Source organism: Bos javanicus, chromosome 6 (assembly GCF_032452875.1).
Source record: "Bos javanicus breed banteng chromosome 6, ARS-OSU_banteng_1.0, whole genome shotgun sequence".
Taxonomy (NCBI): Eukaryota; Metazoa; Chordata; class Mammalia; order Artiodactyla; family Bovidae; genus Bos; species Bos javanicus.
In genome coordinates this window covers 36,208,454-36,225,561 of record NC_083873.1, presented here as the reverse complement: position 1 = coordinate 36,225,561, position 17,108 = coordinate 36,208,454, and the positions used below count along the sequence as shown (strand labels likewise).

Sequence of the window (17,108 nt, the reverse complement as noted above, 5' to 3'; positions counted from 1 at the left end):
TATAAAAGCCCCACCTTACTACAGAAAGGCTTGAAGACAATGGAAATGTCCAGTAGATTAACAAGTGGTTTAGCCATGATTGTTAGAAGAGCAATTGCAGAAACTGCAGTTCTACAAGGTGAAAGGTAGAGCAAGGTAACAAATGAAATGGCCCCTCTCATTCTCTGTCCTTGTATTCCACCACCTTCCCCCAGCCACAGGGAAGTCCTGGAACCTCCACTAGTGCACTATAGCCTCTCAATCTGCTCTTCATTTCTACTCTAGATTCTCTCTTGTTGTAGATAATGCATCTTGTGTCCACTGCAATGGCTGGATGCCAATCTAATCTCTTGTATCTGAGTTCCTTTATGGATCATCTATTCTCCTTCCTCTGAAATGGGAGGCCTGCTTTGCCTTTATCTTCCCTCTGTTCTGACCTGGTCTACCTGAAGACTGCCCACTCCCAAACTTGCAGCCACTGAGATGTGCTGTTCTACTTCATGTTAGACCTTTCAGAACAAACCACCAAATGGAATAGCCTACCATTAAATACCCATCCCCACTACCGGGCTGCTTGTGGTTGAATGAACTTTTGGTGAATACACATCTTAGATGTATCTCATCTCTTGATTTGGCCTTTTCCTCCTCTGAAAAAGCTAACCAATCAATACTGTTGATATACAATATTTAGTATTCAATACCCCTAGCCAGGGAAGACACCATTTTGCAACTACCAGTCATGTTTTACTTTTTAAAGGCACAGAAAAAATTATTTTGGATTTAAAAGAGCCAATTTTGTTTTTCAACATGTTAACAAATCTTATGAAATTCATTAGTCATAAATAATGCCCCTTTCCTAACACTGCAGCAAAGGAATTACAATAAAGTGGAGAGAAGGGAATGGAAGACAGGACACTAGAAAAATTTATTTAAATATATTTAAAACATTTAAGCATTCATTTGATCTTGTTTGAGGTAGTACAAAAAAAGTGCACTGATTTATAAATTAAATTATCAGTGGACATGTTAATGGTTCTAGTCCAAAAATCTAGAAGAATCTAATCATAATGAATAATCACATAACATTTTTTCTACTTGAATTCTGCATGCTAGAATAACCCAGAAAAAGTCAAGCTCAAACCAGCCATGAAAATAATTTGGAAAAAAAGATTCATGTTTTATCAACAGATTCTTCCTGCTTCATGTCAAGTAGGCAAAAAACAATCTAAATTAGCTTGGACCAATCTAATTCTTATATAATTTCAAAGATTACCATGTAATGTTTTTCAGCAAAGGAAGCTACATTTGAAAATTTTAATTTTGGGCCAAATAATTGCTAGTTTTGCATTTATGAAGTATCTCCACTGAGTTTAAATTCCCCTCATGTGACAAGAATGCCTGTTGGAATGTTTTCTTTTTCTACAACTTTACCTGTACTGTAAATGTGGGCAGTATGCATGTCCCCCCACCACTTCCATCATATTCTAGTTTTTATTACTCTTCATATCCAAAGGCCAAATAGGGTCTATCATGAGTTCAATAAATATGTTAACTTTCTTTACATTCTTTTGCTTTCATTTTGGCAGTACAGAATTTCTTTTTTAAGACTACAGTATTACTCTAGGTAATTACAAAACTTACACTATAAAACACAATAATATGTATCTGAGGACTTATGATTTTTATAACCCCATTTTCCCCACCTGCTTTTTAAAAGAGTGGTAAAAAATAAAATTCAGTACTATGCAAAACACAGATTGATGCTACCCAGAGTAATAAAAATAAGACAAATCAGAGAATAGTTCTCATTAGTCATCAGGATCTGGTGCTACAGTCTTCTGTACTGTTTATAACTTAATTTCCATTAATATATGATAATCATTTTCTTGATATTACTGTATTTACATAATGAATACTAGCATCCCTGTGTACCCAGAAACATCCTCATGGGTTTATAGCAATTGCACAGTCAAGATAGCTTATAAACCAGAATGTGCTAGTCTGGCTGGCAGGAAACCAGAATGAATCAAATGGACCACCATGCTGTCTCAAACTGATATCCCAAATGTTCCCTTTCTTGCCACAAAGTGACTACACAACATGCTTCAAGTCTCTAAAGGGCAGAACACTACTATAAACCAGTTACTTGGTCAAGCCTGATGTCCTACGACACACTTCAGAACTATGATGGTTGAATTAAAATCCAACTCTAAGACTATTTTTTTTAAATTTTATTTTATTTTTAAACTTTACAATATTGTATTAGTTTTGCCCAACATCGAAATGAATCCACCACAGGTATACCCGTGCTCCCCATCCTGAACCCTCCTCCCTCCTCCCTCCCCATACCCTCCCTCTGGGCCGTCCCAGTGCACCAGCCCCAAGCATCCAGCATCGTGCATCGAACCTGGACTGGCGACTCGTCTCATACATGATATTACACATGTTTCAATGCCATTCTCCCAAATCTCCCCACCCTCTCCCTCTCCCACAGAGTCCACAAGACTGATCTATATATCAGTGTCCCTTTTGCTGTCTCGTACACAGGGTTATTGTTTCCATCTTTCTAAATTCCATATATATGCATTAGTATACTGTATTGGTGTTTTTATTTCTGGCTTACTTCACTCTGTATAATAGGTTCCAGTTTCATCCATCTCATTAGAACTGATTCAAATGTATTCTTTTTAATGGCTGAGTAATACTCCATTGTGTATATGTACCACTGCTTTCTTATCCATTCATCTGCTGATGGGCATCTAGGTTGCTTCCATGTCCTGGCTATTATAAACAGTGCTGCGATGAACATTGGGGTACACGTGTCTCTTTCCCTTCTGGTTTCCTCAGTGTGTATGCCCAGAAGTGGGATTGCTGGATCATAAGGCAGTTCTATTTCCAGTTTTTTAAGGAATCTCCACACTGTTCTCCATAGTGGCTGTACTAGTTTGCATTCCCACCAACAGTGTAAGAGGATTCCCTTTTCTCTACACCCTCTCCAGCATTTATTGCTTGTAGACTTTTGGATCGCAGCCATTCTGACTGGCGTGAAATGGTACCTCATAGTGGTTTTGACTTGCATTTCTCTGATAATGAGTGGTGTCGAGCATCTTTTCATGTGTTTGTTAGCCATCTGTATGTCTTATTTGGAGCAATGTCTATTTAGATCTTTGGCCCATTTTTTGATTGGTTCATTTATTTTTCTGGAGTTGAGCTGTAGGAGTTGCTTGTATATTTTTGAGATTAGTTGTTTGTCAGTTGCTTCATTTGCTATTATTTTCTCCGATTCTGAAGGCTGCCTTTTCACCTTGCTAATAGTTTTCTTTGTTGTGCAGAAGCTTTTAAGTTTAATTAGGTCCCATTTATTTATTTTTGCTTTTATTTCCAATATTCTGGGAGGTGGGTCATAGAGGATCCTGCTGTGATGTATGTCGGAGAGTGTTTTGCCTATGTTCTTCTCTAGGAGTTTTATAGTTTCTGGTCTTACATTGAGATCTTTAATCCATTTTGAGTTTATTTTTGTGTATGGTGTTAGAAAGTGTTCTAGTTTCATTCTTTTACAAGTGGTTGACCAGTTTTCCCAGCACCACTTGTTAAAGAGACTGTCTTTAATCCTTTGTCAAAGATAAGGTGTCCATATGTGCGTGGATTTATCTCTGGGCTTTCTATTTTGTTCCATTGATCAATATTTCTGTCTTTGTGCCAGTACCATACTGTCTTGATGACTGTGGCTTTGTAATAGAGCCTGAAGTCAGGTAGGTTGATTCCTCCAGTTCCATTCTTCTTTCTCAAGATAGCTTTGGCTATTTAAGGTTTTTTGTATTTCCATACAAATTGTGAAATTATTTGTTCTAGCTCTGTGAAGAATACCGTTGGTAGCTTGATAGGGATTGCATTGAATCTATAAATTGCTTTGGGTAGTATACTCATTTTCACTATATTGATTCTTCCAATCCATGAACATGGTATATTTCTCCATCTATTAGTGTCCTCTTTGATTTCTTTCACCAGTGTTTTATAGTTTTCTATATATAGGTCTTTAGTTTCTTTATGTAGATATATTCCTAAGTATTTTATTCTTTCCGTTGCAATGGTGAATGGAATTGTTTCCTTAATTTCTCTTTCTGTTTTCTCATTATTAGTGTATAGGAATTCAAGGGATTTCTGTGTGTTGATTTTATATCCTGCAACTTTACTATAATCATTGATTAGTTCTAGTAATTTTCTGGTGGAGTCTTTAGGGTTTTCTATGTAGAGGATCATGTCATCTGCAAATAGTGAGAGTTTTACTTTTTTTCCAATTTGGATTCCTTTTATTTCTTTTTCTGCTCTGATTGCTGTGGCCAAAACTTCCAAAACTATGTTGAATAGTAATGGTGAAAGTGGGCACCCTTGTCTTGTTCCTGACTTTAGAGGAAATGCTTTCAATTTTTCACCATTGAGGATAATGTTTGCTGTGGGTTTGTCATTAACTCTAAGACTACTGCAACAAATCAGATTTAAAAAACAAACAAAATATGGATGTCATATCCTTACACTTTTTAAAAAGTAGAATTCAAAATTGAGGAAAAGTTAAAGAAAACTTCAGCAATTTAAACTTGAATTTATACAGTCATATTTTTTTCAAATATATTTTCTAAGCCTTTGAAGTAGGTAGGTAGTGAGGAAAGAAATGCAAAAGTAAGAAAAACCTCGCTCTAGGTCATTACCTAAATGAGGTGGTTCATTGATAATCACATCAATACAAAAACTTTTTAGTCTGTAGGGAAGTGATCTCATCTAACATCTACTTTGATGTAAACTTACCTGTTTCAAGAGTTATCATTCTGACTTCGTAAACTTTAGAAAATAATCCCGAACTCCATGAACTTGCTGAATGTTAGTTTCATACTTTACTACCATATAAAATGATCTGACATAACCCAAGAGTACTTCAGCAAGTGAGCCTTAGGCTCAGAGATCTCCCTACTTGCATATATGTGTGGAACGGAGTTTTTAAAATTTAGGTTACAGCCTGATCATTAGGCAGACTTTAAAATTAAAATGGCTACTTTGACATCTTTGAATTTAAAACCAAATATCTTATTTTAGTCTTTTCAACTATATTAAAGCTTTTTTAAGATTTCTTAAACTAAAGAGAGAAAAATATAGCATGAACATTATGGTAAGGGATTCTAATAAGCTTAGTCTGGCTACAGGACAGAATATTCTATTGAAAAGAATTAATGTAGACAAAACCAAAGAATTCTTAACCCTCCCCCAATTCCCTGTAACAGACCAATAAAAATCAAATAAATACCTCAAATAGAAAGGTGACATAGGTCTTTCATCTTCCTGCGAACTAAAAGGAAAATGAAATTTCAATTAATTTCTGTTAACATCATAACATCTCAATTTTACTAAAACTCTATTCCCCCCATCAAAAATTTTGTTTTGACACATTTAATCTCACCATGGAGTAAAGTTAGTAGAGTACACTCTACCTTGGACCCAGCCAAGACCAATTACTTCTTCAAGGGAGATCAAGAGAGGTTTCTTTCAATATTAGCCTAAGGCAAAAGTAATTCACATCATACTTTCAAGAGGAACTGTTTAACTACCTTATTCTAAAAGCCCAAGCCCATATATTACACAAACTCTTAAAATTATTACATACTCAATTATCTCAATAAAGTTAATTACAGCTCATTAACATGATACGAAAATAAGAAAGAGTCAACAAAATATTCCTAAGTGTATGATGCTCTAGCAATGCCCAGGCACCAGTACACAACACTCTTGCTCTTTGCCTTCTGCAGCTACACCCAAGGTATTAATGAAGGTAAGTAACAAGAAAGGACACAAATGAAACTACTATAAAAACAGTTTAAGTTCCTCAAATAACACAGAAACAACATGAAGCTTAATTAAAAGTATTTAATTAAAAATATAAAATGTATACTACAGTGAAATATTTTTCCTTTCTTTTACCTGCTTTTCTCTTTTGATAAATGACCTCAAAACAAATAATGAGTCTCTCCCCTTCAGGTCTACTAGAGTGGATTTTGAACTTTTTTGATTATGCACTTATGCAAAATTTGCTTTTAAGTAGCCATTCCCCTGGATATATGACTAGGTATCTATGTTAAATGTGTTCAACATTAAACAGAAAAAAGTATAAATGTATTAGATAAAGTTAATCCAATACAATTAATCTTCTTGTACCCTTGTGGTACATGACAAATATCACTGATGAAAAGAGAAAAGTTTTCTTCGTAATGTTACCTTGGCAATCACCAAAAATCTTATTACAAGTTGTAGTATAACAGACACACACACACAAATCTTATTACAAGTTATAGTGTAACACACACACACACACATACCCATCAACCCTGCCCTGGAAGTAGAAACGGTCTGGCTACAAGACGACATATAAAAAATGACATTATTTTTTCACTCTCATGATTTTGATTTCCAATGTCAATATCACTTAGGAATCTTAGTGTTTATATTGTCAAAGATTTTGCTGTTTGTAATTGATCGTGCCAGTTCTTCTCAAGTGAAAGGTAAATGGATAGATCAGCTTTGTTCTTGACTCTAGTACAGATGGGCTGAGGGCAAGGCTTGATGAGTTACAGACACTACACCTGGGAATCCTCCAGGTGTCTTGGGAAGAAACCCCTGGAGCCCTGCTTTACAGGAGTGATAACTTTAAGCCAGACCAGCACAAGGGGCTTACATATGTGACATCAAAATAGTCCTTGAAAACACTTAACAAATTATAAATATGTTAGAATTGGGTTTGTTTCCTAACCAAGGGTTTGGTGTCAAAAACAGTAAGTATAACTGACACTATGCAAAAGATAGGAATATGTGAGCAGTGTACTAAACACATTTTTGCCCAGAATAGATCCTTAACTCTAACATGTAACAAATATTAAAGAAAATTAACAAAGTTTCTTTAGTAAACGTTCAGTTAACAATATGGATGGTTTTCTTAAAATTCAGAAGTGCCTTGGGAGATAATTTAATGATGCAGAGTTCTGAACATAGCTGTTCATGTGCTTTGGCCAATATTTTGTGTGCATGCATGAAAATGTCCTTGTAGTCAACAGAGGCAATCAAAATCAAATTTCTTCCTTTACATCTTCTCTCCTTCACACATCTATTCATCAGTGAGGCACTATCTTGTGCTTAACACTAATTATCTCATGTAAATCCTCACAAAAACTTCCCTGGTACTTGCCTCTCTTGAGAACAGCAGACTCAGAGCAGGCACATAATTATCCAGGTCACACGGCTCCTGCTGCGGTTGCTTCAGTCGTGTCCGACTCTGTGCGACCCCATAGACGGCAGCCCACCAGGCTCCCTAGTCCCCGGGATTCTCCAGGCAAGAACACTGGAGTGGGTTGCCATTTCCTTCTCCAATGCATGAAAGTAAAAAGTGAAAGTGAAGTCACTCAGTCATGTCTGACTCTTCGAGACCCCATGGACTGCAGCCTACCAGGCTCCTCCGTCCATGGGATTGTCCAGGCAAGAGTACTGGAGTGCGGTGCTACTGCCTTCTCCCAGGTCACACGGCTAGTGAAGTGCAAACAATAAACATACTTTTTGTTGTTCACTGTCTTGCCTTCAATTTTAGTCTATCAAAACATGATGGGATGAACGTCCTCATTCTGGCACAATATCTTGTGGACTTTATAAGCTCAGTGCCATGCTTCTGATTATAGCAACTCTACACCAACCTTAGTCAAAGTCCACTCATAATGCTTTATGCCTGATAGCACGTACAAGGTGATTAATTTATTAAAATGTATTGGCACTACGTCAAGAATGCCTCTTGACAGAAACATGAGTTTTTAAACCATGAGCAAATATATTTTAAATTATTTTTTTGGAGTATAATTGCTTTACAATGTTGTACCCCTGTTTGTATTTCCTTCCCATTTAGGTCACCACAGTGCTTCCCTGGTGGCTCAGTTGGTAAAAAAGTGTCGGCCTGCAATGCAGGAGATCTATGTTTGATCCCTGGGCCGGGAAGATCTGGAGAAAGAAATGGCAGTCTACTCCAGAATTCTTGCTTGGAAAATTCAATGGACAAAGGAGCCTGGCAGGTTACGGTCCATGGGTTCGCAAGACTGAGTGACTAAACCTACCAAGGTCACCACAGAGCACTGAGTGCAGTTTCCTGTTCTATACACTAGGTTCTCGTTAGTTATCTATTTTATACATAGCAGTGTACATATATCAATACCAATCTCCTAATTCATCCCCCCTTTCCCTCCCCTATCCCATCCACATGTCCGCTCCCTACATTAACGTCTCTACTTATTTTTTCAGGCTGCATTTGCACAAGGTAAATTTGTCAATGAAAGACAAAATCAGAAATTCTTAATTTGGATATGTCCTTAAATTTTGAGCAATGTTTAAGCGCTGTTATTTAAATGAAATGAACCAGACTCAGTATTAACTCAGTATTAGATTTGCTTAGTCAGTAGCAGTCAATGGGACAGCAATCTATGCACAGTATCCAAGAATAAAAAGAAAATTTGAAAAGAAAATGAGGAAAATAATTAATTTTGATATTAGCCTATTTCTATTTTCCCTTTCATAAAAGTAATGTAATCTTGACTACAGTATAAATTCTGAAACAACTAAAGCATTGATTTCAGATAAAGTCTATTAATTCTAAAAATCAATTTTATGCACAGATTTTAAAAGCAAGTTCAAGGAAAAATGGCCAAGGACAATTCTTCCAATTGAACAGAGAAAATAAATTTTTCCACAAAATTTACACACTGAAATGTAAAACATTTGAAAAGATCACCATTTCTACTTTTGTGCAAAAGGAATATCTGGACTATTATTATATGCCCTCAACCACCTATTTATAGTTATTTATGCCTGTTGCTAGCTTTACATCAATCTCAGGCATGTCCAGTGACATTGAGTTGTAATTTTTTGCCTAAATTTTAAGTTGAGAATTAATTCAGACGTACTTTCAATTTTTAAAAATAAGCACATGTACTGTGAATGAAAAGGGGAGTGTGTGTCATGAAATGAAGCCAATGACAAACTGTAGCAACTTGGAATTCATTCCATTTCTTCCTTGGTTACTAGTAAAAATGCCATGTTTTAATTATTTCTTGTTTGCTGACTCTGAATAATAGCCAAGTTTAAGCAGCCAATTGCTTTGCTTCTTTAAAAAATTCAAATACATTGAGAGATTTGAGCAATCATCTCATGTTCATCAGGCCATTGAGTGCTTAATGTCCTTAGACATGTGGTGTTATATTCTCTCACAACAGCTGCCTGTGGGAAGAACATTTATCAAATAGACCCAAGTAATAGTCCAAATCTAAGAAGCTACAGCTGAGAAGGGCAATAACAAAGATAGAGTTTTAGTGGGGGCCTATCTAACGTACCTTTTTTACATTTAATTTTTAGTTTATCTTGGAGTATAATTGACTTACAAAGTTGTGTAAGTTTCAGGTGTACAGTAAAGTGATTCATTTACACATATACATATATCCTTTCTTTTTCAGATTCTTTCCCATAAAGATCATTACAAAATATTGAGTAGAGTTTCCTGTGCTATACTAACTTACCTTTGGATGTGACTCAAGATTGGTAAATGCACATAAATGGATGACACGTAGACTTACGATCTCTTCCTGAGCTGCACTCATTTCTAAACTGAAGCCACAGAGTGTAATGCCTATCGATTTAATTACACAGCAAGCTAACTGAAACTGCAAAAAGCGTGGTGCTTTCTATGCCTAAGAAAAACCAAGTACTGTTGGGAGAATTCCCAGACTGAGGTATTCAGAATGGACCCTCAATTAGTGGATCAAACCACCATTCCATTCAATTCCCTTTTGAACTGTCACGATAAATGTTCCAATTAGTCCAACTTACTAATTGGTTAATGTGGCTGGCTACCCCCAAAATTAACATAATCTGCATATTTAGCTACACACTTTAACTACATTTTCAAATGATTCGAGCTAGACGAAACAGTTTGTAAGTGTTCCTTGGGTATTGAAAAGTACAGCAAAATAGGTAAGGATTAGTTCCATTCATTGAAAAACCAGAAAAAAAAATTTCTACTGGGGCTTAAAAAACGCAAATAGCCAAAGGAGGAGAAAAAGGGAGGGACAAGTAAAAAGACAAAATTAAAAGTATTAGGTAAACATTTTCTCTGGAATTCAGGTTTTCTCCTCATGTTGCAACAAATGTGCTAAATGGAAGAATTTTCTTAGGTGAAATTTCAAGGATAATGAGGTGAGTGAAAATTAGCACATTTTCTTTCCTTCCTTCTTCTGCAAAAAATAAAGTGCCATACTTGAGCCTTTTTGATTTATCCACAGTGTCAGGCATTAACATTTATAACCCCCCATTTATAGCATTTATAACCCCCCATTTATAGCATTTATAACCCTCCATTTGGGGTGTGATGGAGCAGCTGGTGTTCTGCCGCTCAGATTTTTGGTTCTGTTCCATTCAGGAACACAGTAGGAAACATTCTCCTTGTTACTTTTGGAAAACAAACGTCAAGAGTTTTCAGATCAACTTTTGGCCAACTGTTTGCCCCTGTAAGTACAGGGGGAGATTTTTGTAGATATATGTATAGTTCTTTATTATAAACCCAAGCAACTTCGCTTACAGTTTTATTATTTGTATGCTGTTAACTAAGAAAGCAACACCTAGCCGCCAGGAGAAATAAAAACAAACCACTTAACTTCAAGAGCAAATAGGTTTTTCCTGACCAATGGGTAAATGCAAAGAGCTGAAACTGTTAATGTTCACAAGACTAGAAATTTTAGCTAACACGAAGAAGTATTGTGCTTTGGAAGCAAAACAAACAAAAGGCTTCCCAAAATTCGCAACCTTCCCCCCAATAAGATAGGGAAATAAGTCAATTCTTTTCTTGATTGCTTAGTACAAATTTGAAATATATTGTTTGGGGCTGAATAGTATCTCCTCAAAAAGTTTCCCCTAACCCCAAGAAACTCAGGACATGATCATGTTTGAAAATAGTCTTTACAGAGATGATCAAGTTAAAGCTACCGTAATGGGCTCTAACTCATATAACCAGCACCCTTCTGGAGCAGACAGAGGTGGATACACACACAGGTAGCACACCACGTGAACACTGGAATTGTGTTGCCACCAACCAAAAACTCCTGGAAATAAGGAGAGAGGCCAGGGACAACTCATTTCCCAGTGTCATTTGAGGGAGCCCGGCCCTGCCAACATGTTAATTTGGGATTTCTGGCCTCTAGAACAGTGAGACAATAAATTTCTGTTATTCTCAGCTACCCTGTTTGTGGTGTTTTCTCACAGCCGTGCTAGGAAACTAACAATTCTACTAAAAACATGTTCCCCCCAAATCCAGAAAAAAGAACCTGCCTAACAAAAGTGTCTCCATCTTACACATAAGTTGTACTCTGGAATTTCATCTGTAAGAATGCTAAGACTAGAATCGATTTCCCACACTGACATGGGGATTTGACTTCCTGTACTAACCTCTCATTCAAATAAAGTATCCTCAATAAGCACTCCGGAGTCAGTGTTTTGAAAAACTTTGGCCACGATCCAGTTAGAAACACATTTTACATTGTGACAGTGCACAGACACGTAAAAGAGACACACATTTCAAAGCATTATTCTTACTTTGCATATTTTCTATTTTGTCATATTTCACTTATATAAAATTATATAAAACACGCTAGTCACAATCCGCTAAATTGGTTTTATGACCACCAAAAGGTCATGACCCACAGCTGAAAAATGCTATGCTAAAAACCCACCTCCCTGGCTTGAGGTATAATTAATACACAATGAATGTTGCTGAAGTAAGATCTACATTCTCATAGGACAGACAGCAAACACTCTTTTCTTCTCTGCCCCACTGTCAGAATCAGCTCTGGGCCAAAAAAGTACAGATTTTGTTGAGCCTGGATCACAGAGAAAATCAGAGAGAAAGCAGGTCCAGATACACCTAGCAATATAGACGTGAGAAAGTCATTCTAGGTGAGCATGGGGGAGCTGATAGAGGATTTCCAGGTCTCTTCAATATTCTTTTGCTGCTTATACCACAGGATGGTGTCAAGAAGGAGACTCAGGGACCCATGGTCTTTTTTGATTTCACCTTCCTTACTGACCTGGGCTTCCCAGGTTGCACAAGTGGTAAAGCATCTACCTGCCAGTGCAGAAGATGCAAGAGATGTGAGTTCAATTCCTTGGTTGGAAAGATCCCCTGGGGTAGGAAATGGCTACCCACTCCAGTATTCTTGCCTAGAAAATTCCATGGGCAGAGGAGCCTGGTGGTCTACAGTCCATGGGGTCGAAAAGAGTCAGATACAACTGAGAGCTTCTAGAGATTACTAATGACCATGGCATTCTTTATCACCTATATTCTGTCTCTTCAATTCAAAGAACTAGTATACTTGGAAGGAACTAGGGAGCATCTTACTCTATTTCTGTCCCTCTACCCAGCTAGTTCTGTCCCTGGATGCCCTTCTAATGAACATTGTTCAATCTCTAGGGAACTGGAGGGGACTGGTGAGGGTGTGTGCCTGTCAGCAACAGGATGTAAAGCTTTTAAGCAGGGAGGGGTGGGACTGCTTTACCTTCTGTCTCTTTTGCATCTTTTCCTACAGTGAGAATGTCAAAAGGAAACTATTACTACCTGTGGACTGGCTGACACAGCCGAGAGTCTCACATCGCACTTTACAGGGGATCCTGGCTGGAGATGTGTTTAGAAGTCACTAGAGTCCTCATTCCTGTTATAATAATTTCAGTTGCATTAACAGCCAACTGCTCTCCTTAAAAAAAAAAAAAAAAAATCCCTCACCCCCACTCATGGTCGGTCACCAAACTGCACTGATTCTATCTCAAAAAGAGACACATCTCTTGAATCTGACCTTTCCTTTCCATTTCCACTGCTTTAGTCCATCACAGTGGCAATACTCATTTTCCCCTGCCACCTAGACCAGTTTATCCTTAATACCCCCATCAGATTTATCTTCCTAACCTGAAAGCCTCTCCTGTTTCCTCTTTGTCTTTGGGGTGAAGTCCAGATGTCCGAACCTGGCACACAAGGGCAGCGAGCTTCCATCAACCTCGCACTGCACTTTCGTAACCCTGTCTGTACGTGCTGTTCCCTCTGTCTTGAATGCTTCCGGCACTTCTCTCTCTGTCTGGTAAATACTTCATCTCTCAGCTCAAATGTCATCTAATCTGGGAGGCCATCTCCATCACCCTGGAGAGGGGAGCGACTTCTCCATGCAGGTTCCCAGACACTCTGTCCACAGCCATAAACCAGTGCCCAGCACATGATGCCAGAATTCCAGAGTTTGGAAGCTGGCCTCACCTCCTGGACTGGTCTTTATCTTTGTCCCCTGCAGCACCTAGCAAGGTACCCAGAACATTCTGAGTGTTCCGTCAGTGGCTGAGGAATAAAATCAGCATCACTCAGACCATGCTGAGTGCTGACACGACCATGTGATCATGCATTTTGAAAACACACACCGTTTATAATTTGTAAAATTAAGTTTCCCAACTGGATGCATTCTCAGATAGCTGTATGTTGATTATTTTAAGTTATCTTGTTCCCTGTTATTCCAAAATTAATGGAACTGCAACTGTGCCACGGGCTTTCTCCCACCCTTATTTAGAGAATTTATTTTCTCCCACTGCACAGTTAGAGGTGGGAGTGCTGCCATTGTGCCAGTAATGTAAACACTGTACTTTCTGTAGGGTACTATGAACCCAGAAAAGGATATGTTCGGGCAAGGCAATGTTTGAATACGGGCTTGCCACATACTCTATCTGTTTGTTCTGGCTTGAGAGCAGGAAAAGAAAATTTTTTCACTTCATTGCAAAGCCAAAGCTTTGTGTGGAGCTTAAAGAAATTTTTGGTTTAGTCACAAAACTGTTTTCAAGGCAGCTGGAAGCTTTCATTTGTCTCTGAGATTCTTGTTCAGCAAAGTGCTGTTTATCATTATTATAGGTACAGCAAGATCGCCTTTGGGAGGCAGCAATTTAGAATGTAATATACAGTAAGTTTCTTTTTTGAGTGGGTTGATATTAATGGATAAGAGAATATTTTTAAAACATTAACAAATACATTGAAATATTTCCTAATCTTTGGCTCTGAAACAAAAGTAAAGGAATAGGTGGTACCTGCAAAAGGGAATAGTAAACTTTTTTTTTTTTTTTTTTTACTAAGTTCTTTCAATTAATACCCTGGTAGCTCAGACGGTAAAGAATCTGCCTGCAGTGCAGGAGACCTGGGTTCAATCCCTGGGTTGGGAAGATCCCTTGGAGAAGGGAATGGCTACCCACTCTAGTATTATTGCCTGGAGAATCCCAAGGACAGAGGAACCCGGCAGGCTACAGCCCATGGGGTTGCAAAGAGTCAGATACAACTTAGCAACTAACACTTTCACTTTACAACCATTCTTAATGGTTTGCTATAACAAGGTGCCACAGATTGGGTGGCTTCAACAACAGAAACACTGACTTCTCACATTTCCAGAGATTGTCTGGCTTGCAGACTGCCATCTTCTTGCTGTCCCTCCACCTGGATGGGGTTGGTGGATGGGGAGATTGTGCTCTGGTACCTTTATCTCCTTGTAAGGGCACAATCCTATCATGGGAGCCCCACCTCCATGAGCTCATGCAAACCTAATTATTCCCAAAGGTCCCACTTTAACATACCATCACACTAGGGACTAAAGCTCCAGTATATAAATTTGAATAGTTTTATCATTTACGAAGAACTATAATATTCTTAGGAGATCCAACCAGTCCATTCTGAAGGAGATCAGCTCTGGGATTTCTTTGGAAGGAATGATGCTAAAGCTGAAACTCCAGTACTTTGGCCACCTCATGCGAAGAGTTGACTCATTGGAAAAGACTCTGATGCTGGGAGGGATTGGGGGCAAGAGAAGAAGGGGACGAAAGAGGATGAGATGGCTGGATGGCATCACTGACTCGATGGATGTGAGTCTCAGTGAACTCTGGGAGTTGGTGATGGACAGGGAGGCCTGGCATGCTGCGATTCATGGGGTCGCAAAGAGTTGGACATGACTAAGCGACTGATCTGATCTGATAATATTCTTTAACTACAAAATTTCCCCTCTAAGTAAGTATGTTAGGCATTATCACCCCCACTTCTTAGGTAAAGAAAATGACTTGCCCAAATTCACATGGCTAACTCACTGCCAGCATCTGGATATCTGGATATGTTTCTTGACAGCAAGTTTACTATTTTTTCATTGCTTTCCCCCACTGTTTTTTGCTGACTCTCTAATACCTCTCCTTTTCCCCCAGTAGTTTAGATAGGGTGATCTCTGTAAAGTTTAAGAATAACCGTCACTTTAATTCACACTAGCTTCTTTGTTTGGGGTAAACAGCAAATATTTAGACTTGAGAGCCACTGCAACCATCACATGACAGCAGAGCCCATGGAAGTCTTCCTTGTCCTCACTCATTCCCATTACTATCAAATACAGACCACACTGGTGATGAAATCAAAGTTCAGATACTCAACCCCGGAAGGGTTAACCCAGACTTGAGGTAAGGCAGCTTTTAACTCCCTCTGAGACTGAGGTGGGTCATAGAAGGGAAGGTTGGGGAGGTTGAGTGCTATCAAAGTGCAAACAAGTTTGGAATAGCATGCGTTTTCAGATAAATTAACCTAAGGCGTCACCACCACAAACAGTAGAGGGCTCTCTAACATCACACAGGAGATTCAAAAGCTGGCCCATTATTGCCGGGGTTGTTCCTTGGTTAAGTCCCCCATCATCCCCATGTTACCAAAGTTTACTTGTTTGCAAAAGAATATTCCAAAAACCAATACTTAGAAAGGCCAGATGGATTCTGTTGATAAGGGGTTCAGTGAAATTTTCCCATGCTGGATCACTAATATATGTTAATTAATACTGTTGCTATAAATCTTCTTAAAGAGCCATTGCAATTTGCAATTTGGTATATTTCACCATCATGAAATAAATATTCAATTATGTATATTGAATATCATAATTTGTTTGATGAAGTAATGAAAAGAGAGTTATACTGACATTACTGATTTCAGTTTCCCACTTTTATAAATAAATCAAATGGAAAAAGGGATGTGAAAGCAGATGACAATGCATTAAAATCAAAGGAATCTAGATTAGTCATTAGTGCACTTAACTTCATCTTCCATCATTAGTTTTTGTGGCCATAAGATGAGTTAGTGACTATCTGAAAGTTAATCTAGCAAATCAAAATACTGCTGTGAAGTTGAGAGCTTTGTCATGGACATAAGAGTGAGTAAAGACTATTTCTTGGCCTATTGAAACCTTCTACATATAAAATGGAGATCCTCACCTACAGATCCACAATATCCAAGGGAAAAAAAATACAATGGAATATGAATCATGAAAGGCGCTTGAGGTATAAGTCTAGAGTCTAATAAACTATCTCTTTAGTGATAGAAAGTAAATTTGTTGTTGTTTAGTCGCTAAGTCTTGTCTGATTCTTTTGCGACTCCATGGACTATAGCCTTCCAGGCTCCTCTGTCCAGAAGATTTTCCAGGCAAGAATACTGAAGTGGATTGCCACTTCTTTCTCCAGGGGATCCTCCCAGACAAGGAACCGAACTCGCGTCTCCTGCACTGGTAGGCAAATTCTTTACCACTGAGCCCACCAGGCAAGCGTCTTTAGCACTGAGCCACCAGGTAAACCCGGAAGGTAAATTTAGTACCTGAGAAAAACTTGTTTCAAATCTTTATATAGTTTCTCTACTTAATTCCGATATTATTCTATTTCCTTGGAAGCACTTTTTTAGCTGTCAAGAATATCAATACAATGCTACAGAGCACAAATATTTTAGTATTTCTAAAAATAACTAGAATAATTTAACCATCTCAATAGATGTATTATAAGATCTATCATTAGTTTAAGTCATTTTGAAGTGAATTTTAAGAACTGAGTTCTTTACAGAGGATCAAATTTTAAACATTCAGCCTTTGCAGTTTTCCTAAAAATGGTAAGTTTCAACATAGTCACTTCCATCCTGGAGAAAGTCTGCAAATTATGTTAAGTTATAAACAGATAGTAAAATACATTAAAGGGAACCAAAGTATTTTACTTCC

The 17,108-nt window shown here is 37.9% G+C and overlaps 1 protein-coding gene across 14 annotated transcripts in view; it reads right to left on the bottom strand.

The window, feature by feature from the left end:
• FAM13A (family with sequence similarity 13 member A) overlaps nt 1–17,108 on the bottom strand; it is a 337,557-nt gene that overhangs the window by 83,142 nt on the left and 237,307 nt on the right. For 13 of the 14 annotated variants that reach the window (XM_061419687.1, XM_061419691.1, XM_061419689.1 and 10 more), the window contains one exon: nt 5,276–5,317. The exons of the other annotated variant lie outside the window; for it this stretch is intronic. In XM_061419687.1, the coding sequence (XP_061275671.1) occupies nt 5,276–5,317 (42 nt within the window). The remainder of the gene's footprint in view (nt 1–5,275; nt 5,318–17,108) is intronic. 14 annotated transcript variants of the gene reach the window in all.